At 42.6% G+C, this 27,927-nt stretch overlaps 1 protein-coding gene across 8 annotated transcripts in view; it reads left to right on the forward strand.

Moving 5' to 3' along the window:
- The window catches only part of ARSG (arylsulfatase G), a 119,822-nt gene that overhangs the window by 22,191 nt on the left and 69,704 nt on the right, over positions 1 to 27,927 (forward strand). For 2 of the 8 annotated variants that reach the window (XM_079965473.1, XM_079965474.1), the window contains exons 2-8: positions 7,935 to 8,090; positions 15,805 to 15,916; positions 17,215 to 17,578; positions 20,019 to 20,206; positions 21,793 to 21,840; positions 22,964 to 23,075; positions 24,735 to 24,872. In XM_079965473.1, coding sequence (XP_079821599.1) covers positions 17,349 to 17,578; positions 20,019 to 20,206; positions 21,793 to 21,840; positions 22,964 to 23,075; positions 24,735 to 24,872 — 716 coding nt within the window. In that variant the 5' untranslated portion in view covers positions 7,935 to 8,090; positions 15,805 to 15,916; positions 17,215 to 17,348. Of the gene's footprint in view, positions 1 to 7,934; positions 8,091 to 13,580; positions 13,877 to 15,804; positions 15,917 to 17,214; positions 17,579 to 18,190; positions 18,726 to 20,018; positions 20,207 to 21,792; positions 21,841 to 22,963; positions 23,076 to 24,734; positions 24,873 to 27,927 lie in introns of those variants that run through there. The other 6 variants (XR_013835806.1, XM_079965472.1, XM_079965476.1 and 3 more) reach the window with 5 other exon arrangements.

The raw sequence follows: 27,927 nt of genomic DNA on the forward strand, positions 1-27,927 counted from the left end.
TCTGGGCAATGCCGGGGGGGGGGGGCATCCTTGCATCCTTCCTGGCACAGTGTCCTTTGCTTGTGTGCGCCTACCCCCTTGGAGTCAGCAGTTTGCAGTCTTCACTTTGAACCTTCGGGTCTGCCAGCAAAGTCTTTTGAATGTAGGAAGGTTTTTGTTTTGTTTTTAATTCATTTTCTTTTATGGCTCTGGAACAAATAAAGCTTTAGCAGGGTTTTCAGAAATGTTTGCCATCTCTGCTCATGAATGACCCCTGTGAGGTTTTTGTGGGGTTTTTTAAATGAAGTTAAATTCCTAATACAAGCTCCTAACTTACTTGTCTTTACTGTGGAAGGGGTTAAGATGTAAGTCAAAACTAGACTAACGGCCCAGATTAATCACAGTATTGATTTTTCTTATTTTTGTAATGTAATGTATTTTTTTCTTAGTTTTGGATGTAGAACTGCAGCAGGAGAGGGTTAACTTTTCTTTAGCGTTATGTTAAATACAGTTGAAAATTAGCCCCTTTTTAAAAAGCAGTGTGCAGGTAAACCTGCCTTTGTTTAAAATAATTTCAGGGGTTTCTTTAGAGCAAAAAACATTCAAATGATTAGTGTGGTTTTTTTCAATGGCCCATAGATCTCAGCTCTATTTTTAAAAAGTGACATTTTTTCAGTGGATTTTAAAAAGATGATTGCTGGAGTGATTTTTGTTAAGGTTTTACCCCACCCCACCCCACCCTAGTTTGGTTTATACTGAATTAACTTTTTTACCCCAGTGTGTAAAATCTCATACAGAAAACAGCAATATTCATAATGACTTTCTGTTAGCTGCACGTTAAAAAACAAATGTAGCATAGTTCTATGAAATGAGCTCTGATATGTTTGTTCAAAGGGCCTTTGGAAGCAAATCCTTCTTATATCAAAGGGGCTTACTTGTAGTGAAAAACATAAGGCTAAAGGTCTGTGAAATATTCCATTGAAATCAATATTTACACTCTACCTATTGGGATGTTAAACAGCAAACCAGTATTTTCATTGCAATTCCTGCTGTAGCAAAACATAAGGCTGCAGTTATATTTCCAGACTGGAGTAACTCAGTAGGGCTTGCAATAGGATGTGAGTAGGGGTCATAGCTCTGGAGGATTAGCTTGTTTTCGGTGTTAAAACTATATTTCCAATTGTTACAAATGCCTTTTAACTATTCAGTAATTGAAAGGAATTAATACCATTCTGGACCATCCTTAGCTTAAAAAAGCAAGGTGGTCAACCAGAATATCTCTGCTCTGTTCTCGCACAGCTGAAAACCTTACCAATAACCAAAGCAAAACAAACTTAACAATAAATAGGCATTGCCCTTCCAGAGTTGCTTATAAATATGCTAAAAGAATACAACTATCAGTATAATATACAGTAAAAACACATCAGGGCAGCAGCAGTTACCATAAAAACAAAGTGATTAAAAATTATAAAATGCCCACAAACTTGGCTTCAGGCAAGCCTCCATGGGTGTGGGAGGTGTGTTTTTGTGTGTGTTTTTTAGTGGGTGTGCCACCATTACTAAAAAGGCTTTCTTTGGTCACTGCTTGCCTGTCTACTACTCAGATGTAGAGGACAATATAGAGTAGGGACCTCTGAAGACGATTAACTTAGACCTTGAGTCGATTAAATTGTTGCACTAGCGGGAGCCAACACATGTCCCACTAGTGCACAATTAATCAGTTAAATTGCACTCCTAATTAAAAATCCTGGTGGGGAAAAAATGTTTTGACCTGGCTCCTGAGAGATGCTGATATTGGTACTTGCCTACCTTGCCTGCAGCCTCACTGAGAAATAGTGTTGTGAGTAATCTGCGTCTGCAAGATGCACGCTTTTGAATGGCTGTGACCTGTCACAATGGAGACTCTGGCTGTACAGAAAATTGATTTCATTTCCTCAACTCCTGGCTCTCTCAGGGCTACATAAAAAAAAAATCCAAAGGCTGATTTCTGATGTTTATTCAGCCTCTGGAAGAGAACACCTTTTGGCCTGATAAGTTATTTACATTTCAAACAAAAAGGATGACGCTGTATGTGTTTTTTTGTTCCTGCATTCACTGAATTTCTTAATGTCCTTCTCTGAAACATGTGCAACTGGGCTGCTTGAAGAGCAAGCTCTGGTCAGGCTTGTTTTTATTTTACCAGTTTCTGCTCTCCCCTTACACAAACACACGCAAATGTACATGCTCATATGCGTGAACATAATCCCATTGCCATTTAAAGCACTGGATTTCTGAGCCCTGTAGTTTTTATCATTGCTGCTTTTTTGTATTTGAACTCTTGACTTCGTGCCCTCCTGTAGTAAGGGATAATAACTTCATTCATCCTTGAATGGTAAAATTAAACCCTATTGGTGGAAACTTGGTGGAAACTTGACACGCTGCCATGCTGATCAAACACATTGCAAAGCAAATTTTTGCTTTGCTTAATCAAGGGAGAACTTAAAAAATTTTTTTTTGTAAGGACGCCTTTGACGAGGAAACTTCTGCAGCCCAGAAAATTTCATTCTCACCAAGTTTGCTAAGAGCAGAATAAATTGTGCAAATATCACACAAGCAATACTGTGGACTAGATGATCCTCTTGGTCTCTTCTAACTCTACTAGTCTATGATTCTGCTATGTTACTTGAAGAACTGCCTGCATCCTTACTAATCTGTCTGTACTTTAAGATCTGTCCCTGAAGCCCTACTAAGGTGTAGGAATTATGATTTCACAGGACACGCCTACTACTAATTTCACCTTGCAAGAAACTCCATTTGACTTTGGTTGGTAGCCTGACCCAAGGGTCTGAGGTTCCCCACCCCAGCTATAGAGAACTTTAAGAGTTACATGGGCATCAGGGAGTACCCCAAAATGGCCCAAGTAATCCCTTCTCGTAGCAATGTAGGTGAGACTTCCTGGTTCATTTTGAAGCTGTATTTTGGTCTTACTTCATTTGTCTTTGGCCTCTACCTCTCAAATATTGGCACAGCAGTCTGTTGGGAAGGATAGCACTTCACTACTTATTTCAACTCTCAACAGGAAGGCTGGTGTAGGGAGCTTGGAGTGTTCCTCAGTCCTCAATCCCTTCCAACTCGGCTAAGTTTTGTTATTTGATCCAGCTGCTCACAGGGATTCCCAGCACCAAAGTTGAGAGAGGAGCGGGGAGGTAGAATGCAGCCATCCCTCTCTTACTTCCTCAGTTATCTCAGAATCTTGACGCACCAAACGTTATCACAATCCCAACTCCCATCAGCCCCCAGCCGACATGGCCAGCGGTCAGAGTTGAAGTTGAATCATATATGGAGGGCTTTAAAGGTCAGTACCAACACTTTGAAATGTGTTCGGAAATGTACTGGGAGCCAGTGAAGATCCTTTAGGACTGGTGTTATATGGTCTTTGCGGCTGCTCCCATTCACCAGTCTAGCTGCCACATTTTGGATTAGTTGTAGTTTCTGAGTCACCTTCAAAGGTAGCCCCACCTAGAGCGCATTGCAGTAATCCAAGTGGGAGATAACTAGAGCATGCACCACTCTGGCGAGACCAAAAGTGCATTGTTTGCCACTGAAATTTCCTCAAAGAAGAACTGGAACAACAGTTGAATTCTCCCAGTGCTATAACTCCCTTTTGTAGATACGAATCCTAAAATTGCCACCTTATCTCCATATATTTCTCTGTGCACAGATAGGTACCTGCTGTTGTTCTTCTAATGGAAGCTGAGCTTCTTGGGTCTCTTGTTTTAAAACAGATCCGACCAGAATCCAAGGAGCATCATGCAGAACTTCACTCTGGGAGACACGTCCTCCTTGAAATACTCTGTACAAACCAGATTTCTCCCTTGGCTTTAAAATGAAAAGCAAAATGAGAGTAGACTTACCCCGGTGCCAGTGTTGTAGAAACCGCTGTCCTCAGGGCTGGAGGACCAGCTAAATGCCTCTACAGAGACAGTGGATAGCTCTTCGGCTCCACAGTTTCAAGGAGGGTGATGAGGGGAGAACAAGGAAGATGCCTCTATACCCAACTCTTTTTAAGCAAATAAGCTTGGATATTTATAAGGGCTTAAACTCCTCCTCCAGAGGAACAACTTTGGAGAAGTTGCTCATCCCCCCTGCTAAGGTGCTGTCTTATATTTTTCCAGCATAAGCTAATAACTAACTTTACCAAGCTGCAGTATATAACCTTAGATTTCACCGGCCATTGAGGCTAAGTAGGGAAACGCTCTGGTTTCCAAAAAGATCCGGGCTGCTTCCTTCAAGCTATGTAAAAATGTCTTGGTGGAACAGCTGCTGCCCAAATTCTTGGAGGGGAAGCCCAGAAGCAGCTTGGCGGTTCATTGGGTGATACCCCTTGCATTCCTGGGGATATAATGTGGGGCCCTTGGTCTCTCATTGGCTGCCCACCCAGGGCATAGGCATAGTTGCAAAGTCCAGGATGAAAATAATATCAGAACCAGCAGGCGGAAGGAAGTATTCCAGGCAATTGTGAACGTTTAATGTGCCTTTGTTGTATAGTTCAGGGCAGGGTGAGAAACTGGGGGCAGCAGAAATTTTTGGTTTTCCTTGGGTGGCAAATCTTTCTCAATCTTGATCCCATGGAATAAAAATGTAGTGTAAAATACAATAATTGTACGGGATGAAAAGTACTGCTTAAGCATAGCGTGCCTTCTTTCTGATGATACACAGGGGGCAAATAATTAGGAAGTAATTGTAAAACAAGAAAAGCTGTTAGGCACATTTCCTTTGCTGTTCTTGTAATTAGGCCATTAACTATTTATATTTGAAAGGTTTTTTTTAAAAAAATGTAGTCTTATCCATATAATTATAATTTTTCTCTTGGCTATTATCTTTATATCTGCATCCAGAAAAGGAGGATCCAGACATAGACCTGCCTTATAGCCCAGGCAGAGGTTTTTTTTGGGGGGGGGGTTGGGTTTGGGGTCTCTTGGGCAAAAGAGTCATTTGGGGCCCCTTAAATGTATGGAAGCACATACAATTTCACTTAATTCTGTACATAAAGCTGCAATGAATGTGTGAATAAATGCATCATTGCTGTCAGTGTTTATTACAACTGGAGCAGAGAGTATTACTTAATACACATTATCAACGCCACACTGTAAATACATGAATACAGATCATAGCAGAAGGAAAAAAGGCATTGTCTTCATATGTGTTGCTCTTATGTAAATAGAAACAGAAAAGAAGAAACCCTCCTTAAAAAGCATATTGTATGACATATGGTAAATTGGTGACAGTCAGTTTACTGATGAATAACATTACAGTCAAGAGTCCATCCTATTCAATGAAATAAACTTTCTTCCTGGAAGTAAAGTCCTCAACCAAGTCACTGTAATTGAGGCTTCTCCCAATTTTATGTTCAGTTGAATTCGGTTCTAGTGCTGCCTTGGATATTTATAAGAGCATCAAAGATTTTAAATACCGTATTCTTTCTGTGTACAAGACAATGAATTCCCCCCATTTTTTTAGTCAAAGATTGGAGGTTGTCTTATACACAGATTTATATGGTAAGTATTGGGTGAGTTGGCAAGGCACTCAGGGCCGGGAGATGGCTGGCGAGGCAAGGCTGTGCTGAGACGTGGGGAATCGAGCAGGGGATTGCCACCATAAAGCTCAACAACAATAACAATTTCTAAATTTTGGGCTCCCAAAAGTAGGCGTCATACATGGGGACGTGTTATACGCAGAGAAATATGGTATCTCTGCAGCTGGCTGTCAACTTTCACAAGGCTGTTATCCTCCCCTATAAATAATAATGTTAAAAAAGCACAATTCTATAAAAAGCCATTTTATTGCCCTTCGTGTCTGTTTTCTAGTGTTCAGTTTGCCCTTGTAATGGATTAAAGGTTAGGAAATTGAATTTTAGTCTTTTGTTTTGTTTAACTAAAGATGTTCCCTGCTGGTTAATGTTCAGCAAGTCCATATATCACCACTTTCTTCCAGACAACAGGGCAGTTCCAACATTATCTCCTTGCAGTTCAGTTCTGCAGAAAGTGACAGCGTGCGTGATGTTGCAACATTTGCAATACAGTGGTACCTCGGGTTACAGACGCTTCAGGTTACAGACTCTGCTAACCCAGAAATAGTACCTTGGGTTAAGAACTTTACCTCATGATGAGAACAGAAATAGTGCCACGACAGCAGCGGGAGGCCCCATTAGCTAAAGTGGTATCTCAGGTTAAGAACAGTTTCAGGTTAAGATCGGACCTCGGGAACAAATTAAGTTCTTAATCTGAGGTACCACTGTACAGTGGACGCTCGGGTTGCGAATGTGATCCATGCGGGATCCACGTTGGCAATCCGCAGTGGCACGTCTGCGCACGCGCAGGTTGAGATTCAGTGCTTCTGTGCATGCACAAAGCGTGATTTAGCACTGCTGCGCATGCGCAACCCCTGAAACTGGAAGTAACCTGTTCCAGTATTTCCGGCTTTTGGCGGGTCCATAACCTGAAAAAACGCAATCTGAAGTGTCTGTAACCTGAGGTATGATTGTACGTAGTTGATTTACAATATAATTTCCAGTCTTCTGTGCTAGAATTTCCTAAGAAGTGGCACCGTGTAAGACTGGCCATTGATACAGTTGGCTAGGAATTAAAGTTTATGTGCAAGTCCTTGTGAGTTCTCCGTGAATTGCAGAGAACAAGTCTGGCAGTTGGCAGGTCTGTCTCTAGACCCTCCTCCAAAGATGACCTGAGGCACATTGTTCCTAAGCACTTCAGAGGGAGGGTGTGAGTGTCTGTAAGAGGCACAAATCAAGTGTATCAGAAGATAACGTAGCAGTGTTACATGTGTGTTTTAGTGTTGCGATTCCAAGAAATCCATACACGTAGCTATACCAAGCAAATTGGATTACATGATGACTCAGCGCTTACTCAGCAAGTTAAGGTTTGCATCCATGCCTGGGAACTAGTTTGGAAAAGAGAGAGTATCTGTCCCCTTCGTGAGTCATGAAAGTAGCTTTCACCCACGGAAGCTCATGGAAAAGAAGATGATAAACTTATCACCACCTCTACAGTGCTGAGCTAATTTCCATTCTTTACTGTTTATTTTCCTTGGGCAACTGATTCACAACTTCTTAATGAATCAACCCACCCATTCATACACTCTTAAGAGAGACACTTGCCAGTGCTGTGGACAGGACCATATATACTGCGTCAAGGCTGGAAAGCAAACTCCTACACAAAAGAAACACAAATCGCTCTGAATAGTGGAATTCTGTGACCTGTAAACACTCTGCTACTGTTCTCTGCTTCCGCTGAAGCCCTTTCCCTGATTACAGGAAACTGCTCATGCTCCTCGTTTCCCCCCAACTACTGAGCATTTGATATTTTACCAAGCATTTCCCACATACTCTTTAAGTCTTCGCTGCCTTTCTTTCCCTTTCATTAAAGGTAAAGGGACCCCTGACCATTAGGTCCAGTCGTGGTTGCGGCGCTCATCTCGCTTTATTGGCCAATGGAGCCGGCGTACAGCTTCTGGGTCATGTGGCCAGCATGACTAAGCAGCTTCTGGCGAACCAGAGCAGCACACGGAAACGCCGTTTACCTTCCCACCAGAGCGGTACCTATTTATCTACTTGCACTTTGACGTGCTTTCAGACTGCTAGGTTGGCAGGAGCAGGGACCGAGCAATGGGAGTTCACCCCATCTCGGGGATTCGAACCGCCGACCTTCTGATCGACAAGTCCCAGGCTCTGTGGTTTAACCCACAGCGCCACCCGTGATCCATTCCCTTTTATTACTTTATTTTATTTCAATATTCAAAGTTACACTATGCCACTCAGTGGTTATAATCCTATTCTACAATGCTAATGACTCACCCACACTCAATGTTTATAATCGCAGTTGTATTTTAAGAATTCCATCCTATCCGGTTTCATTCTTTTTAGCAGATTTCTTACTATGTTCCGCTATTTTTCTTCTTAGACTTCAAGCCCTGCTGTGAACTTAGCCTATGGAAAGTTACCAGAAGAGTTTTCCAGTCCTCCTTGAAAGATTCTAAACTTGTGTCTCTTATCAGTGCCGCCAGTTTTGCTATCTCTGCGTCTTCCATGATTTCCATCAGCCAGTCTTCCTTTGAAGGTAATGCCGTAAGCATACTTCTCTTAACACAGCAGTATTCTAATCCTTTTTATTTTTTTATTGGGTTTTATAAACAAGAGTAATGTTGTACAAATAAGTATACCACGTCTAATCCTGGTTATAACCAGGTATTGCTGTCGGTATTGAAGAGGTTGATTTAGGATGCCATATAGCCCACTAGGGGCAGCAATGTTGTTTAGTCGTGTCTGACTCTTCGTGACCCCATGGACCAGAGCACGCCAGGCACTCCTGTCTTCCACTGCCTCCTGCAGTTTGGTCAGACTCATGCTGGTAGCTTCTAGAACACTGTCCAACCATCTCGTCCTCTGTCATCCCCTTCTCCTTGTGCCCTCAATCTTTCCCAACATCAGGGTCTTTTCCAGGGAGTCTTCTCTTCTCATGAGGTGGCCAAAGTATTGGAGCCTCAGCTTTAGGATCTGTCCTTCCAGTGAGCACTCAGGGCTGATTTCCTTTGGTTTGATCTTCTTGCAGTCCATGGAACTCTCAAGAGTCTTCTCCAGCACCATAATTCAAAAGCATCAATTCTTAGGCAATCAGCCTTCTTTATGGTCCAGCTCTCACTTCCATACATCACTACTGGGGATCTGGGAATGAATTCATCATATGTTACCTGCACAGTGGATAACCCCTTAGAATAAGCACAGATTTGAGAAAGTGAAATGCAAGCAAGCACACTGTATTTCTCAATAAATGATTCTGAATGAGTACTGTAACATCTATAATCCTAAATGTTTTATTGTGGCAACAGTTTGCTTCCACTGGATACATCAGGTATCCTGGTAAGGTGGCCAGTACACATTAATATAGATTTAAAGCCTAATAAAACAGGATGTGAGATTACAGCATGTACCCCTGATTAAAATAACTCTCAGATTGAAAGATGGTGAAGAACGACGGATGTTCATGCAATTCGTGAATGGACACTGAGAAGATTCCAGTGAGCACCCATGGCTGATTCCCTTAAGAATGGATAGCTTTGATCCAGTGTCCTTCCAGTGAGCACTCAGGGCTGATTTCCTTCGGTTTGATCTTCTTGCAGTCCATGGGACTCTCAAGAGTCTCCTCCAGCACCATAATTCAAAAGCATCAATTCTTCGGCAATCAACCTTCTTTATGGTCCAGCTCTCACTTCCATACACCACTACTGGGAAAACCATAGCTTTAACTATACGGACCTTTGTTGGCAAGGTGATGTCTCTGCTTCTTTTTAAGATGCTGTCTAGGGCAGCAATGATTGGGATACAATTGTAGGCCGGACACTGGATCTTTTTTCCAACTAGAATTTGTAAATTGGTAAGACACAGCGTGGGTTTTTTTGTTTTTTTTTAAGCCAAAGACATGAAGGAAAATAGAAGAAGAGAAAGGATTGGTGAAAAGGAGGTCAAGCTGTTCAGTTGACAGGGGAATGTACTCCGTTGGAAGGTAGTGGTCTCTCCTTCACTGGAAATGTTTAAGCAAAGGTTGGGTGGCCATCTGTCATGGATGCTTTAGCTGAAACTTTCATTGCAGGGAGTTGGACTAGATCGGTCCCTTCTAACTCCACAATTCAATGATTCCTGGACAGGATGGGAGGAGAGGAAGACTTTTAAAGCATGGGTAGGCAAACTAAGGCCCGGTGGCCGGATTCGGCCCAATTGCCTTCTAACTTCGGTCCAGGAATCAGCGTGTTTTTACCTGAGTAGAATGTGTCCTTTTATTTAAAATGCATCTCTGGGTTATTTGTGGGGCCTAGGAATTCATTCTTCTTCTTTTTTTCAAAATATAGTCCAGCCCCCCACAAGGTCTGAGGGACAGTGGACCGGCCCCCTGCTGAAAAAGTTTGCCGACCCCTGCTTTAAAGTAATCATTTCTGACGCAGATAGGGCTCTCAGGCTACCTGTTCCAAGGTACTTCCAAAGACGTCACAACCTTTGTTTTAGTTTTCTCAAACATTAAACCAGAAGTTCAGGCCAGGCGTCTCTCTTGCCCTTTAAAATAGGTAGAGCACAGTGTCCCCTTCAAAAAGAGAGAGAAGTGTTTGCTGTTTTGCAAGCCACATGAGAAATGCTTGCTTTCTAAGAGTAAACAGAGCCCTTTGCCAGAAGTTCAGACTGACTTAGGCTCATCAGTCAAAGAGAGGAGAGCCTGCCAAGCAATCTGTTTCGGGGGCCTTTTGATAACGCTGAGGATGTGTCAGAAGGAAAATGAACTGACATTGCTTGATATATCTATATATGTGTGTGTAACTTGGTATTAATGTAGCGTTTTTATATGCAACTGTGTATTTTTGTAATATTTTGTTTAAGTTGTCTGTTGTTGCTTCAGTTTTCCATACACTGCTTGGAGATATGTTAACCATTATTAAATTGAATAACCAGTTATTGTGTTTTACTAAAATATTGAATGACAGGGGGGATCTCATGTACAGATGCCCTTTCTGTCTTTCATTTAACCACAGTTGTTATCTCCAATCGTTACACACACACATTCATTCATTAAGTTTGGCCTTTGACAGTGAACTTGAGTCTCTGAGGTTTGAGAACAGTCCGCCTCTGAATTCTTGGCTTGCAGCGGGTGCTTATTGGGTTTTCTTCCTTTCCCTCCCTTGCTATCACAGGGCTTTGTTTTGTTTTGTTTATTCAAGTATTTACTCATGCCCCTCATTTAACTAGGTCACTCTTTTTCTGCCCCCCCACCCCTTGGTCGCATGGAATGACCTACCAATTTTGTATCTTCAGCTGCACATTCTTTCCCCAAGGTCATTGATACACAACTGGAAACATCTGTCATAATACTGGTCTTAGCAGGACTCAACCAGCCCATTCCACCCACCTCTAGTGACTGCTTATACTGACAGTGTCTCGTACTCCTTGCTATTCAAGCTGGTTCTTTCTGCTTTTCAAGTGCCCTCCCCTGATAACATTCATTCTGCCATTTCAGATTAGTCTGGTGCTGATGACTGCGAACAACTAGCTTTTAGCCCTGGAAACTGAGTCAGTTTTGTCCAGTTTCTCAGAAGGTTGGCATCTTGTAAAATGTCAGCTCTGACTTTGTAGTCGTCAGCTTTTTCATGCCCGTGTGTATGCTCATTAGTTATAAAACTGGCTGATCTGCCGGTCCCAATATAATTTCCCACATTACAGAGGGTTGGACTGGATGACCTTTCAGGACCCTTCCAGCTCTACAATTCTATGAGTCTATGATTGCACCCTGGGGATACAATTTACTGTTCCATGGTTTCGATAGGGTGGCAGAACCCTTTTGTGACAAAAGCCAAAAGGTCCAGGGGTGCAAGTAACATACTTCTTGGCACAGGTAGGTAGCTGTGTTGGTCTGCCATAGTTAAAACAAACAAACAAACAAACAAACAAACAAACAAACAAATTCCTTCCAGTAGCACCTTAGAGACCAACTAAGTTTGTTATTGGTATGAGCTTTTGTGTGTATGCACACTTCATTTTTATTTTGTTTTGTTTATACTTCTTGGCAGTTCTAACTGTGGGTACTGTTTTTGATCTGTGTTATAAGAAAAACTACTCCTTTTCCCTTATGGGATATTCCAGAGCCTGTATAGAGTCCTATCGGTAGGAGAAAATAACAGAGGCCAACCAGAGTACAGTGATACCTCTGGAAGTGAACGGGATCCGTTCCAGAGCCCTGTTTGCATCCTGAAGCAAACGCAACCCGTGTCTGCGTGGGTTGCGATTTACCGCTTCCGCGCATGTGTGTGACGTCATTTTGAGCATCTGCGAGAGCGGCGAAACCTGGAAGTAACGTGCTCCGTTACTTCCAGATCACTGCGGAGCGTAACCTGAAAATGCTCAACCTGAAGCACATTTAACCCGAGGTATGACTGTAAATTGAGAAGCAAAGCGGCTCGTAAGCCTGATCTTTATTAAAGGAACTGTTGCAACAGGGTCCCCACTCACCACACTCAGGAGGGAGAACCCTAAACGATGGTGTGCAAGCCCTTTCATAGACTTTTGAAATTGCCCACCCTGTAGCCCAAGACCACCACCTCAAAACATACATACATACATCACAGAAGAAGGCAGTCTACAGCAGAAATCCTGCCTGCCAGGATACCTGACGGTGGTCACTGATTGCATTACCTGGGCAGTCTGGCCATTCTTTTGTAATGGTTAATACTTTAGTTCCTGAATCCAGGTCACGGGCTTGCCCTATTCATACACAAATACGCCCTTAAGACAGGTTTTGCAGCAAAAAGACAATGGGAAGGCTTTCCCCGTTTGCCTCCCTTACTGCAGAGGAATATTTGAGTTCATTGGGAGAGTCAAAATGGCTTCAGGATTGCTCTCCCGTACTATTTCAGACATGTGGTTCATATATTTAGATGTTTGTGCATTTATGAATATTTATTCTACACTTGAGACCTTAAAATTCTTAAAACAGTCTGCAAGCTCTTTTTCAGCTCATACTGCACAGAAGCTGCATTCAGATGCTCGGTTTATTAAACGAGTTTTACAGGTTACAATCGAAGCACTTCTGTCCCGATTTCTAACACTCTTTTTTTCACTGCAGTACACACACACACAAACACAAATACATATACATATACATATACATATGAAACAGACATTACAACAAATAAGGCACAGAGGAGAAAAAGAAAGACTGTCCATATCCAAAAAACATTCCCCGAGTTTCACAATACATTTATGTGACAAATGAAAGCTGAACATCATTTGCTGAGCTATCACAGGACAAGAGAAAAGAAGATCATGACAAAAAAATAATCATATTTTTTGTTCAAGTTAGCAAAATTAGAAGAAAGTAGCCTGAACAATGCTCACCAGCATAGAATTAGCATGAAATAGAAAGTCTTACATGGTGGGAAGGAGAGGATAGGTTAGGTTTTTGTTTATTAACACATACAGTAAAATCATACTGCTCCCCGATAAAGTAATCTTTTTTGAATGCGCTTGTGTGCCTTTCTTTTGTAGTTGACCTTCTCTGCAAAGGCCAGCTACCATACCTTATGGCACCAGTAATATACTGCAGCTCACTTCAGAGCCTGCCCAAATCGAGTGATGGTTAAGTTGGGACGCCATAAGCAAGCAGGAGCAAGCTACTCTTTGCAGCAAAGGCCCTTAATATGTCCTTGTACATTTAATACTCTTAAATCCTTGTGCTTGCCGCCTTCTGCACTTGTCTGCACAGAGAACCCTGACTCCTTTATGACCTGTCCTTTGCATGTCCTATCTTGATCATATGGCAGATCTAGACAAAATTGCTTTTCTGGTAACCTTCAAAACCTCGTAAGGCATGAATGTGTTTTTACAGTAAGGATTTCTACGTGTGGGTGGCAAATTAGGATTTTGTTTTTGTATTTTTTTCTCTTCTACAGCATCACCCACCCATATATGTGGGGGTTACCTTCTGAGGCACTGTGTGCATAGGTGAAATTGTGTATAATTGAAGCACCTATTGGAAAAGCCTGCAGACTAAAACCTCAAAACCTCTAAACCTCTGGGAACCCCAGAAAAAAAATACCCTTTTTAAAAACCAGGAACCCTAACAGGCGGGTAGGAATGGTGGCAATGGAGGCACTCAGTCTTCCTCCGTGCTGAAGGACAATTTGCAAACAATGGCAAGCAGGGTAGACCGGTACCCCCAAAGTGCTTGGCTGTGGGTGAGACTCGCTTGGTGGAGCTGATGGTGTCTTGAGGAGGAACATGATGGTGGGCAGCTGGTGCTTCTGTCTCTTCATTTGGCCGGGACATTTTTGGGCAGCCTTATGGTCCATGGATGCAGCTTCAACACAGGTGCCGATCTTCTTCAAATTGAAGCATTGTTTGAAGCAGATCAGCCAGCCAGAACCTACTCAGAACTCTTTCTCAGGCTGCTAGAAGGGCACATACAGCCTGAGAATCTTCTTGCGCAAGGTGCTGCCATCAACAGCGGTTCATGTCTTCTAGCCATTGGTTCAGTGCCTCACGTGCCTTCACCAGGGCCTCATCCTGCAAGTGGCTGGGTACCTTGGCAGTTGTGGGTGTACAGGCACTCGCTGCCTCCGATGCCCGGATTTTCATCTCATGTGCCTTAACGGCACGTATGCTGGACTCATTCCTGTCAGGATAATAATAATAATAATAATAATAATAATAATAGTAACATTTTTATTTATACCCCACCCTCCCCAGCCAAGACCGGGCTCAGGGCGGCTAACAACCAATAATAAAAACAAGTTGATTAAAATACAATTTAAAAAAGATTAAAATACAACATTAAAACATTAGGATGTAGCCTCTTCACCGGAGGAGAAAGGAAAAAGAAAGAGGGGGAGGGAATCAAATTGGCTCCAAGCCAAAGGCCAGGTGGAACAACTCTGTCTTACAGGCCCTGCAGAAAGAATTCAGATCCTGCAGGGCCCTGGTCTCATGAGGCAGAGCGTTCCACCAGGCTGGAGCCAATGTTGAGAAGGTCCTGGCTCTATTTGAGGCTAATCTGACTTCCTTAGGGCCTGGGACCTCTAGGGTGTTGCTATTTATGGACCTTAAGGTCCTCCGTGGGCATACCAGAAGAGGTGGTCCTGTAGGTACGAGGATACGCCGGGGGGGGGCATGCAGCCCCCGAGATGTGACTAAACCTCTCTGGGCGTCTTCCTGGTGTTGCACAGCTCTGGGGTATCCATAAATCAACAGTCCTGGGATGCTCCAGCGTCACATAGCAGATGCCTATGCGCGCGCACACTCAGCAGAGATCAGCAGAAACGAATTGGAGAATTGTGTGCTCATTCTAAGCTTTTATTCAGCAATATTTACAGGACAAACGATCATGGCGTCCTCTCACTTCAGCTTCGAGAGAGAACAGAAAGTAAAAAGTACAAAAACACAACAGAGCGGAAGAGATAAGGCTACCTTCCGTTCTTAGGCTTTTCCAAGCCTAGAAAGTAAACATGGGCGTGTGATGTAACCATCACACAAGCAGCAACGGAGGACTGATCTACCAACAATTCCTGCCAAACTTGTGTGCCATAGCACACACGCTCAAGCCATCCTGTCAGCAGTCTAGCACTTCCAATTCCTCCTCCAGCGTGGGTACCACTCGCTGCCTGTTGGGTTTGTCATCACTTGAGAAAGGTGAAGAGGCTGTGTATTTAGGTGCCATCTCAAAGAACGACTCAAAAAACACCTCCAAAACCTCCAAACTCCAGCACAATTCCTCTCTTTCAAACTCCTCCTTCAAACTCCAACTCTCCACAGGTCTCAATGGTTGGTGCAAGGGCTCTTGGGATTGCAATTGTGAAGGCCTGTGGGATTGCAAAGTTCTGTTTTTGCGCCTTTTCTGACAGCTTCACACCTCTTCTGGGGCTGTTTTAGCGATTCTTAATTCACTTCCAGGTTTGGCACGATGCATATATACACAGTTGCGTACATACTGAATGCATAAATGAGGGGTGTCTGTATACTGGAAATTAATAAAACTATTTTTATTTTTAAAAGATCTATGCATGGTGGTGGTTAGGAAGAACAGATGCTGCTCTTCTTGTGTTTTTGTTTCTGTGTGCAAGCATAGTGTTGTCTTCTTTTAACCTTGCCTTACATATGTGTGAAAACACTCATAAATTTAACTCAGCTGTGCATTTGAAAATGGCAATTCTGATTTCTGCCAAAGCAAAAATGCGTCCTCCACACCACACCCCCGCTACAATGAAATTTTTGTTTTTATTTATTTTTGTATTCTGGTATAGGCAAACTAGGTATGTCAGAAGTTCTCTCTTCTCCAGATCAAATTCAGAAGTCATCTAATGCGGGTTGAGATACACAGAAGAAGAAAAGCAGACATCAACTTAAGATACCAAGGTGAGAATTTTGTGGATTTAAAGCAGGCATAGGCAAACTCGGCCCTCCAGATGTTTTGGGGCTACAACTCCCATCATCCCTAGCTAACAGGACCAGTGGTCAGGGATGATGGGAATTGTAGTCTCAAAACATCTGGAGGGCAGAGTTTGCCTATGCCTGATTTCCTGATTTAAAGGGATATCACTGGAGGTTTGGAGTGACAGAAAGAATAACCATCAGGGTATTTATACTAAACCAGAAGTACCTGGGCTGAAGGACCCCATCGTGCCAGCGTCTCCCCACCACCACCACCTCCTTCAGAATTGACGACTGATGTAGCAAGCTGGGCTCCTTTTAAACAAGGAGGCTTAGCTCAAGGAAAGCCGAGCTAGCTACTCAGATGGAGATGCAACTTCTGGTTAAGGCTCAGTGTGAGGATGATTATGCCTGAAGCAAAATTTGAGATCTGCTCTTGTGGTGGAGGCCTGAACTCTGCATGAAGCTGTCAAGAGTGCCAATGATGCCCCTCGCCTCACCCAAACCTGAACCCTCATCTACATCGGGGGGGGGGGGGAATAAGTAGGTGAATAATGTTTTGGCAGCTGGGTCTGTTCTAGAGACAGTTGTACTTCAGTTGTGTGGAATCTAGGGACCTTCAGAGTGCTATCCTGAACACTTGCTTCTGAACATGCCCCTTGAACACAGAGACTTTTCTTCAAGGAAGTATTCATATAAGAAGTGAACTTGTTAGTTGTGTGACCAACCTACCCGTTGATTTCAATATGGCTTAAGTACTGTATTTTTCTGTGTAGAAGACGCCCCCATATATAAGACAACCCCTATTTTTGAGCCCCAAATTAAGAAATAAATATTTTAAACATTCCGTGTATAAGACGACCCCCTTACACTTTTCCCCTTGGGGGAAAGTATAGTTTTATACATGGAAAAATACAGCATGTCCTAACTTTTTTCTGGGGTTGGACTTCAGTGTCCAAAGACACTTCTCTCTACCTTGCAAAGATGGTTGAAGCAGGCTTGCTGTAGAATTGTCTGAAAACTGGAGTCTGTTAATGAATTTGGGATTCTGCTTCCCATAGATGTGGAGCTGGACTTTCCTGGAAGTTTAGCAAAATTCTGGTGGGTTCCAGCAACTTCCCCTCCATGTTGTCAGAGGTTTCCACCGTCATCAAGTCAGGCCATCACCTAGAGGCTTGGTATAGGCTGAGGCCCACTCCATATAAATATTATGTGTGCTGCTATTGCCTCTGGGTTTTCCTCCCTCTCATCTTTATTTATAATTTCCTATTTTTTTTTTGCAGATGGTGCATATGTTTCTAATGATGTGAATTCTTACATTGCCTGTGAAGAAAGCACGAAAGGAGTTATAAGAGCATATTTTTAGCTAACTTGCTAGCATCCATGAGATGTTTCCTAGTGGAACATTTCTGATACAATGGAGATTTTGCTTCTGAAGGGACTACTCTTGGTGCTGGCCAGCTGCTTCATAGGGCTCTTATGCTATCAACACCCACTTGTCTCTGTGAGTGGGAAAAGATCAGGCTACAAAAAACCCAATTTCATAGTAATTTTGGCAGATGATATTGGATGGGGAGATCTTGGGGCCAACTGGAACCTGAGAAAAGACACGCCTCACTTGGATAAGATAGCAATGGAAGGCATGAGGTAAGCTTCAAACCAACGCTTAGCGTCCACTATTGTTGCTGTTCGTAAAAAGGGTGGAAGCTACCCCAGGCACTGCACAAAGATTAAAAAGTCACGCAGACCCTGTCCTTTTAAAAATGTGCACTTTTAAAAATGTGATGGAAAAGGGATGGTGAGGGAAGAGGACAACAAGCCAATTCAGATATCAACACAATCAAATTACCACATTTTTCATGTATAAGATGCCACCATGTATAAGACAACCCCTATTTTTTTTAACCCAACATTAAGAAATCCGGCCAGAACCAAACCCGAGCCTGGGCTGCCCACACCAGAGCCCCAACCCCTGTGCATTCACCATCTGTGTATAAGATGACCCCCAATTTTCGACTTTTCTTTTCCAAAAAACACTGTGGATATATACGGTACATAAAGTAGAACGGAGCAACCAGTTTTGTTGGGGCAGGTTGTGCTATTCACTATTAACATTTCTGTTTATTTCCGTGAGGCCAGCCAGCATAATCACCATCATTTTCCAGTCCATCTGTACGGTGGATGACTTTCAACATTGTATTAGCTTCCCCAGCCCCCCAGAACCCTCCGTTATCAACGCTGTTGTCTATGTAAACTAGCAGTCTATATGGCATCGTGGTTTGAGTGTCAGACTAGGATTTGGGAGACCAGAGTTCAAATCCCCACTGAGCCATGAAGCTCAGCCAGTGACTTTGGGCCCAGTCACTGCCTCTCAGCCTAACGTACCTCACAGGGTTGTTGTGGGGATTAAATGACAAGGGGGAAGAACCATGTATACCACCTTGAGCTCCTTGGAGGAATGTCCTTGTGATATTAACGCTAATCGCAGAAAGCTTTCCAAAACCCAGAGAACCCACTTTTCATTTCTACCTTTCCCTGTCACATTTTCAAAATGTGCCTCTGTAACCTCAGGGCATGTAAAACAAAGATTAGTTCAAAGATTCTCCCTGATAATGAAAGGTTGCGTCTTCTTCCAGATGGGCAAAGTTCATAAAAACTTCCTCAACAGCACTTCCTCAGCACTGACTTATAAAACCTGCCCAGGCAAATTGTCAGTCCAGGGAGCTAAGATAACAAAAGTGATTAGAACCTCTGTTTGCTGTTCCGTTTTTATACCACGGCGTCCATCTTGGAGGTGATTGATTCATACCACTCTTGTTCTGTTTGGGTTTTTAAAACGCCACACCAGCTGATTAATTGTGAACACAACACAAAATTTTAAGGTGTTGCCAAAGACTTGCCTGCCCATGAGTTGATTCTAGCCTCCAGGAACATCAGGCCTATGTTTTGATCCTTTTAGACTCCTCAGGCCTCTAACTCTGTCAAATTCTTCAAAAGCTGGTATCAATTACCCCTTAGCTCAGGGGTAGGCAACCTAAGGCCTGTGAGCCGGATGAGGCCCAATTGCCTTCTCAATCTGGCTCGCGGACGGTCCAGGAATCAGCGTGTTTTTACATAAGTAGAATGTGTCCTTTTATTTAAAATGCATCTCTGGGTTATTTGTGGTGCTTAGGAATTCGTTCATTTTGCCCCCCACATGGTCTGAGGGACGGTGGACCGGCCCACGGCTGAAAAAGGTTGCTGACCCCTGCCTTAGCTGGATTAAAAGCCACATCTCCAATCCTAAACCCCCATGACATGTATGCTGGTTTTTGGACAGTACGCATCTCAGTCCATAGTTAAGAACATGATGTTCCGAAAGAAAAGCAACTACATTTTGATCCAGCCTGCTTAGGGAATGATGTTCCTGGGAGAGGTTAGATAACTCCAGCCTGGCTGGAGATGTCAGAGCGTTGGGACAATTTTATAGATCTCTTCTTTTGTGATAGCATCAGCATTCGTATCATCAACGAATTCTGTTTGCTCTCTAGTGTCCTCCCTGCCAAGTTAGTAGTTTTGCTAATTCTGTGGGCACAAATACTTTCATGCGTGTATAACAACTGCTGGACCTTTTCCTTACCCACCTATAGAGGACACCCAAGATGGGGTTCAGAGCTGAGCTTGTTGCTTCTAGGCAGTCAGAAATGCTTTATTTTCCCCACAATGTAACCATGGCAAAGGATGTGGGGATAAAGACCAGACTTCTAACAATGGACTTGGAGGTGCAGAGACCTGAACCTCTAACCAGAGTAGCCAGGGAGAGAGGCATTGCTTTCCACCAGAAAGAACACTTTTACTAGAATTTGCTGTGTCACCATTTGCTGTGTCACAAATGGATCTGAGAGTTCAAAGTGTTTTATAAAGAGGAAAGCGGACCAAGAAGGGGGTGGGGGACGCACAGAGATTAGGATTGCAGTGTCGTTGAGGCCACCATTAAGAAAACCTGCATTAAACTTGACTCGATCAGAGTGAATTCTTTCAAGAAAAAGGAAGCACAATAAATGGTAAATAATAGTTGGAACCTCTCTTCTTTTTTTGCCTCCTCTAGATTTATTGATTTCCATTCAGCGGCATCCACCTGTTCCCCATCACGAGCTTCTCTGCTTACAGGCCGCCTTGGCCTCCGCAATGGAGTGACCCACAATTTTGCTGTCACCTCGGTGGCCGGCCTCCCGTTGAACGAGACAACCTTGGGAGATGTTCTGAAGGAAGCTGGCTACCTCACTGCTGCGATAGGTAATTTAACCGACCTCCAATAGAAAATTAACCTGGTTTTGTATAAAGGGTTGTTGTTTTTATACGTATCTACATATCTGTGTATCTATACCTATATTTCTGCTAAATTATATTATAAATAGCACAACTCTGCATATTTCCCCATGCTTTTTGAGTGTTCATAGTCCTTCCCACAAAAAATCATGTAAAGAGATTAGCAGAAGTACATGTACAAAAATCATGTAAAGAGATTAGCAGAAGTACATCCATAATGTAGATGTGAGACCCAGGCAGAGAGAGAGAGAGAGAGTTGTCCAAAGCTACCTCTGAAGTTCATGGCAGCGGTGAGATGTGAACCAGGGATTTCCTTGCTCACAGTCTGTTGGCCACATCAATTCCACATTAGGCTGATACTAAACACCATTGGCGTAGTATCTTGCATTGTCAATAAAAGCAGCATTTCTGGTTACATTGTTAGGGTTCACCATGGGCGAAATTGTGATCTTCAGAGGCTGTTCTTTGGGTTCTCCCACCTTTTGCCAGAAAGAGGGCCTTTTCTGCCGGGACACCCAACCTATGGAACTATCTAAAAACGTTTGCTTGTTAAAAATGTTTGCCTGGTAAATCTCTATTGCCTTTTGAGCGTGTCAGCCAAACCCCATCTGTTCTCTATTTTAATGGGTATTTTAAAAGCCACATAATGGGTTTTATTTAAAGTAGCGTAAAGTAGTTTATTGTGTGGGTGGAACAACTTCGACTTGCACAATGGGACTCCCCACGCCCTAAATCTGGGCCCCCCCCAATCCTTCAGATTTTGGGGGTCGGCACACATGGTGGGAAAGACATGGGAAAGTCCTGTTGCCCATGTGCAAGACATTTGGCTCACACATTTATTTAGTTGAATACCCACACAGTGCTGTTTTTTTTTCTGCTTTTAATCTTTGTGTTTTATTGCTGGTTTGAGGGTTGTTTTTTTTTTACTTCTATTACGTTGCATTTGTTTTGATGATTGTGGTAAGCTGCGCTGAGGCCCTTTGCAAGAGAAGGTGAAATATAAACTCCACGAACAAATAATGGCATGTGAATTTCAGGCACCCCTTGCGTGAGACTGTAGCGGAGCATCTGGGATGCTGCTGCTGTCATATTAATCATGCATCACTGGTGGAAGAGAAACATACATTTTGCTTTCCACGCTGCCGTGAAAGGGAGGCATAATAATCACAGATCTGGGTCATACACTGGCAACTGAATGTGCAGGAAATTCCCCTCTACCTCTTTGGCATGCAAGAATGATGGCCGGAAATTTCCTGACTAGATCCTTCTGTCCTCTCCCTTGAGGGATGCTATCACTTGGCCAGAAAGAAATAACTTAACTTTTAAGAGCTTACTGTGTCCGCTAAGGATGGGTTGTTTTGCATCTTTTAAGATATTGATGTTCATAGAAGCTGCTACCTGAAGGCTTCTCGAGTTTGATGGCCTAATCCCACTGGTCACCTCTTTGCACAGCCCTGTTCACCACACCTCAGATAGAAAGCAATAAGTACTCTCCCCAGGGACTGGTACATATGATTTGCTAATATTGCTCTTCGGCAATTGCTTCCTTGCAGGAAAATGGCACTTGGGACACAACGGCCCTTATCATCCCAACTTTCGTGGTAAGAATACCATGCTATATTTCCCCCCCCCCCCATCTTGAAATCTGAACATCCACTGCAGATTTAGGCCTGGTTCTTGCTCAAGACTTGAAACTTTAGATGTGAGCTCACATGCTTGGGTGTTTCTTTGTACCAGTGCATGCCCTCAGTGTCAAGCCCTCCTAAATTATTAAATTTCATCCAGCCCAGACACTGAGGTCCAGCGCCAAGGGCCTTCTGGTGGCTTCCTCACTGCGAGAAGTGAGGTTACAGGGAACCAGGCAGAGGGCCTTCTCAGTAGTGGTGCCTGCCCTGTGGAACGCCCTCCGATCAGATGTCAAAGAAATAGACAACTCTCTGACATTTAGAAGACATCTGAAGGCAGCCCTGTTTAGGGAAGTTTTTAATGTCTGACACTGTATTGTTTTTAATATTCGGTTGGAAGCCGCCCAGAGTGGCTGGGGAAACCCAGCCAGATGGGCGGGGTATAAATAATAAACTATTCTTATTATTATATAACGTGTCAAGATGAAAACTCTCTTCTTGAAATGCTAGTTTTCTATGGCTAGGGCGAGGTTTTGTATAGAGAATCATTTGATTAGGTCAGCCCCTGCCCTTAAATCGTTACTCAGATTTACTGCCTCAGTAAGAACAAACCCTTGGAGTCTAATCTCCCAATCACAGTGAAGACATCAAGACTAGGTTACATGATCCCTTCCTGGAGCAAACTCCCTTCTCTGTACTGATGCTATCTGCAGTTAAGGCTTAATAGGTCCCTTCCTTCTTTTTAAATTCCTTTTTCTTTTCGCTCCAGAGCTTTCGCTGTGAAAACCTGCTCTTTAAAGCTCATTTGGAGCAAACGCCAATCCATGGAAAACTCGAATTGATATTTGTTCCGATTCGGCTTTAAAGAGTGGATTTTTGCAGAGAAAGTTCAGATATTTGCCTGCATGGATTGAATTGTCAGCAGCGGAACTTGGGACAGCTGTTCTGCCTGGTAGCAACGCTTCTTGTGTCTGCAGTTGTTGCAGGTGGACTTTATACAACCAACAGTATAAACCTGTTTCCTTAGAAACAACCCAAAATTGTTTTCTGGGCACAACAAGTGGCCTTGCATATTCTAATACTGTGACTTTAATTCCAGGTTTTGATTACTACCTGGGGATACCCTATAGCCATGATATGGGCTGCACTGACACACCGGGCTATAACCTCCCTCCTTGCCCAGCTTGCCCCCGGCACTCTGCAGCAATGAGGTATGATTCCTGGTGTCCTTGCAGACACGCTTCCGGAGCTCAGTAGGAGCCAGATTCTGCTGGAAAATTCACAACCAGGGCATGATAGAGAGAGCCATCCCCTCTTGTTTGTCCCCCATGTTAGGTAATCAGAGGTGCCTGCAACAAAATGTTGCAGTGTGTAGCGTTCTTGTTCATGGTTACAGCTGGCCAGGCATGCTTCCTTTCAGGATACTCCATTCCATCCCCCCACCCCAATTTTCTGTTCTCCTTCAGCAGACACTCAGCATTCCTCCTGCTCCTCCAAAGGCTCTTGTAAATCTGCCTTTTGTGTACGGACAGGGTCATTTTGGCCAAATCATGTCATGAAATTCTACTCAATATTGATCTGGAGCAGAACTCCAACGTATAGTTAGCAGAGTAAAAACTTATACACGTTGCGGGATTCCCAGAGGCAATTGTATTTCATCCAGCAGAGCTTTACTGCTGCTGAAGCAAAATGAGCATAATGGTCACAAATCCAATGCATTCAGGATTGGCCCTGTCCATAAGAAATCCAGTTGCAGCAGACTTAACTTAAACGTACAATAACTTATAATACTAAACTTTAACACTAAGCATGCAGAACACCACACCAAAACAAAGAGATAGAAAAAGAAAGTGAAAACCAGGCTCCTTCTGGACTATTATTATAGACTCAAAACATATACAATACCTTGTTACGCAGATGCAATAGTTACAACGTATAGAGCGCAACAGGCTGAATGGTAATGTTTGAAAGAAATTTCTTTACTGGTTACATCCTAACATGCGAATCAAGTCTAGGATGTACACCATATACGATCCTTAAGGTATATAACCTATTTAATTAAATCCAATGCAGATATATTTTTTCCTTCTTAATACATTCTTGTGTTACACAGTCCTCGAATGATTAAGGAAAGGTCCCCGGAATGTCATGTTGTAACTATTATTATAGGCAGCATGACCTTGACAGAAAGAGATAACAGAACCAGTTTAAAACCAGCTGTACTCAGCTTCTCTGAAGGAATAATCCAAACATCAGGAACCTTCTGCTTGTTTCTTTCACACAGAGAAGCTTCCAGAACCTTCTTGAATTAATTAGAATAGGAAATATCTCTAGATATCAGATCTAAGTACTAAGAAATGCAAACTGACATGTAAGAACCCACATTGGAAGAATGAGTTTGCTGTCGGATATGTAAGCAGCTTTCCCCAAGCTGGTGACCGCCACATTTTTTGATAGTCTACAACTCCCATCAACCCTGTCCATTTGCCATGATGGGTGGGGCTGATGGGAGTTGTAGTCCAACGACGTTTGCAGAGTACCCGCTAAGGCAGCAACCTTCACGACATCATGTGACAGTGATTTTCATATATTAATTATTTGCTGAGTGAACAAGAACTTCTATTTTCCTGCCCTGAATTTTCTGCCACTAAGCTTTGTTGAATGACCCTGAGTTCTAGTAGTATCTGTGGGTGGGTGAGAGAGAGAATTCTCTTTATTTACTCTTCATAATTTTATAAACTTCTGTTTCATAATAGATATCAATGAAAGAAAAACTAACTAGATTTTAAAAATAGATTCTCTTGTAGCCTATCGTTGCTTAGCCACACCTTTCCAAAAATAATAATAATAAAAAATCTTTCCCCACCCAGGAAACATCAGAAAGACTGTTATCCTGAAATAGCACTACCTCTTTTTGAAAACCTCACAATTGTCCAACAGCCCGTGGACCTAACCAGCCTGGCTGCAAAGTACAGAGAGAAGGCGATTCAGTTCATTCACTACGCAAGGTGAGGACATCTCAGTAGTCAATTATCTTATTTGGATGTAACACTAAACTATGACTTAGCTGCATTAGATGAACGGGCCTGCCTAACCCTAAGGCTTGCACACTTTCTTCTCCTCGTGCAGTACAGCAGTGAGGAGAGGATTGGGAGCTTTTGCTAACTGCAGTTTTGCATTATGCCTCATTATGACTGACTGAAACAAGCCTTCCAGCCACGGTTAATGCTGTCTAATTTCACTAACTTAACAACTCTGTAGTTTACAAAAAAAATCATTAACAGTAATGTATGACATTTCAACAATTTCTAATTCATGAAATTTTAATTAATATATATAATGCGAAAATAATAATGACATGTGCAACTCAAAGCCAAACAGCCCAAATATTCCTGAAATATGTCCATGAGAACAACTTTCTATTTGTGTACTTGTGCTGGTGCAATCCCAACAGAGCTCTGACAACAAGGTACACGGATTTCAGTCTCTGTTTTGTGAATCTTCTTCTGGTCTGCCCGAAAAGCAATTCAATGCTCCACTAAATAAATCAGCTCCAACCTTAGAATGACACATTGCTCTTTTTTTGAAAAGGCTAATCAGCTGACCTGAAGAAATTGCATCTCTCCAGCCATGCCCTGAAAAGGACATCTGTTGCTGGGGGAAATTCTCGTTGCTAAGCAGATGTTTTAGGCATGCCTCAAAGATGTGCTTCAAGACTTGTTCCAAGTTTATGTTGGCAATACACCAACATAGGGCGCTACTGAAATTTGAGGTGCCATGGTCCACCACTGCTTTGGTAGTACAGCCAGGTTTGTTCTAAGTAACGTTGCTCAGAGTTGAACATCTCAACAGCTCAGCGTTGTCATCTTGTGCAGTGGTACCTCAGGTTACAGACACTTTAGGTTACAGATGCTTCAGGTTACAGACTCTGCTAACCCAGAAATAGTACCTTGGGTTAAGAACTTTACCTCAGGAGGAGAATAGAAATCGTGTGGTGGCAGCGGGAGGCCCCATTAGATAAAGTGCTACCTCAGATTAAGAACACTTTCAGGTTAAGAACGGACCTCCAGAATGAATTAAGTTCTTAACCTGAGGTACCACTGTACTATAAAAATCTCTCTGAACTGAGACCTGCGAGTATAGGGCAGTATAGAAATTCAATAAATAGATGACTTTCTTTGTTCACAAGCTGACTGAGCAGCTGGAGACTTTTCAGGTGAGGTGTATTAAAACGAGGCAGCTAGAGGACATAAAAACATCGTCCTGTTCTTCCCATGGCTGACCAGATGCCTCTGGAAAGCCTGTAAGGGGAACCTGAATATAACAGGTTTCTCCTTATTTGTGATTCCCCAGCAACTGGTGTTCGGAAGGATACTACCTCTGAAACCATATAAAATCGCCATCATGGATAATAGTTATTGGCAGCCTTCTCCTCCTTAAAAATCCCATTCTTAAGCCATCCAAACTGGTGACCCTCACTACGCCCTGTGGGAACAAATTCTATAGTTTAATTCTGCACTTTGTGAAGGAGGACATCCTTTTTGTCTGTCCTGAACATTCACCTTCATTAGATGCAGCTTCCTTCTCTGATTTTAGAATGTTTTATCATTTTACTGTTGTTAGCCGCTCTGAGCCCGGCTTTGGCTGGGGAGGGCGGGATATAAATAAAAAAATATTATTATTATTATTATTATTATTATTGACTTTCTCCACCCCTTGCATTTTATATATTTATATATATATGTGTGTGTGTGAGAGAGAGAGAGAGAGAGAGAGAAATCATTTCCTTCTTCCTCTCTTGTTTATTTCTAAACCAAAAAGCCCCAAGTGTTGTGTAAAGAGAGTTCTGTTCTACTTTTCTGATGGTTCTTCATCTCTACAGTATCCTTTTTGCGGCAAGGTGGCTCAAACTGTTCATAGCATTTTGAGTGCAGGTGCACCGTAGCGTAACAGGAAACAAAAGGCATAGCAGGAAAGAAAAGCCTTCCTGCACCAAAGGGAAAGGATGATAATTGAAATGAAACGAGTCTTTAAATTAATCAGAGTCTGAAAATGTGTGGGTGGGTGGGTGGTTGGGGGGCAGGGAGAAGCTAATGGTTCTGTTGTGGTTCTGTGATTTTGTGGTATTATTTCAATAAAGTTATTTAGCTGTGTTTCTCAAGAAAAGAGAGCTTCAGCGTTTTGTTGGGGTTTTTTGTTGGTTTTTAAGGAAACCAGCACAGCTGTTTTATTTTTGACATTTCTATTCTTCCCCTCACTCAAGTCCTGTGGGCAGTTCAATGACTTTTTTTAAAAAAAACAACATTTTAAAAAACAATTCCTAATACTTAAGGTGCCCAGAAACACCCAGGAAGCTGTATCTATGTAGTAGTGTGCATGATACAATGGGGAACAACAAAATGGACCTGAATAATTTTATAAATCAAAGTAGCTTAGTAAATCGCAAATCCTCATGGGAAGAGAAAGTTAGAATGCTGGGATATAAGAAGAGCCTAGAAGTCTGTGGGCTCTTCCAGATCTCTGTATTGGGCATTCATCATGATTTCACAAAGTTTGTGTAATTGATCATGCATTATTATTTGTTTGCAAGGAGGTTCTGTAATGTTGTGTTACTGTCCCACAATATCTAATGCTTTTTCTGGATACTTTTCTTACTACAAAAATACTGGTCCTGCCCCACTCCACCACCAGCGTGTTGGTTGCACATGAGTGCCAAATCTACTTTAATTGTCGAACCTGAATTTGCCAGTAGATAATTGAATCCTGCCCACAAAGCAGTAAAAGTCTGGAAGTGTTTGTTCCTCCTCGTTTACTGTTGTGTTTTGAAGTGGACAGGATCTTAATTTTGGGAACACTGTATCTTTCTATCTTTAGTTCCTGAATAATAAATTTACCTTAAAAGAGATTCAGCAGTCTGTGAAGTCTGGGTCCTGCTTCCAGGAGGGTGATAATTAAGTTTTACTGAGAAGCACAAGGGTTTGCTTATTTTTTCCTGCAACAATTAGGATCAGGATGTTAATTATTCCTACCAGATCACATCTGAGATAGGAGCTTGTACCAGGG

This window comes from Podarcis cretensis, assembly GCF_951804945.1.
Source record: "Podarcis cretensis genome assembly, chromosome: 2".
Taxonomy (NCBI): Eukaryota; Metazoa; Chordata; class Lepidosauria; order Squamata; family Lacertidae; genus Podarcis; species Podarcis cretensis.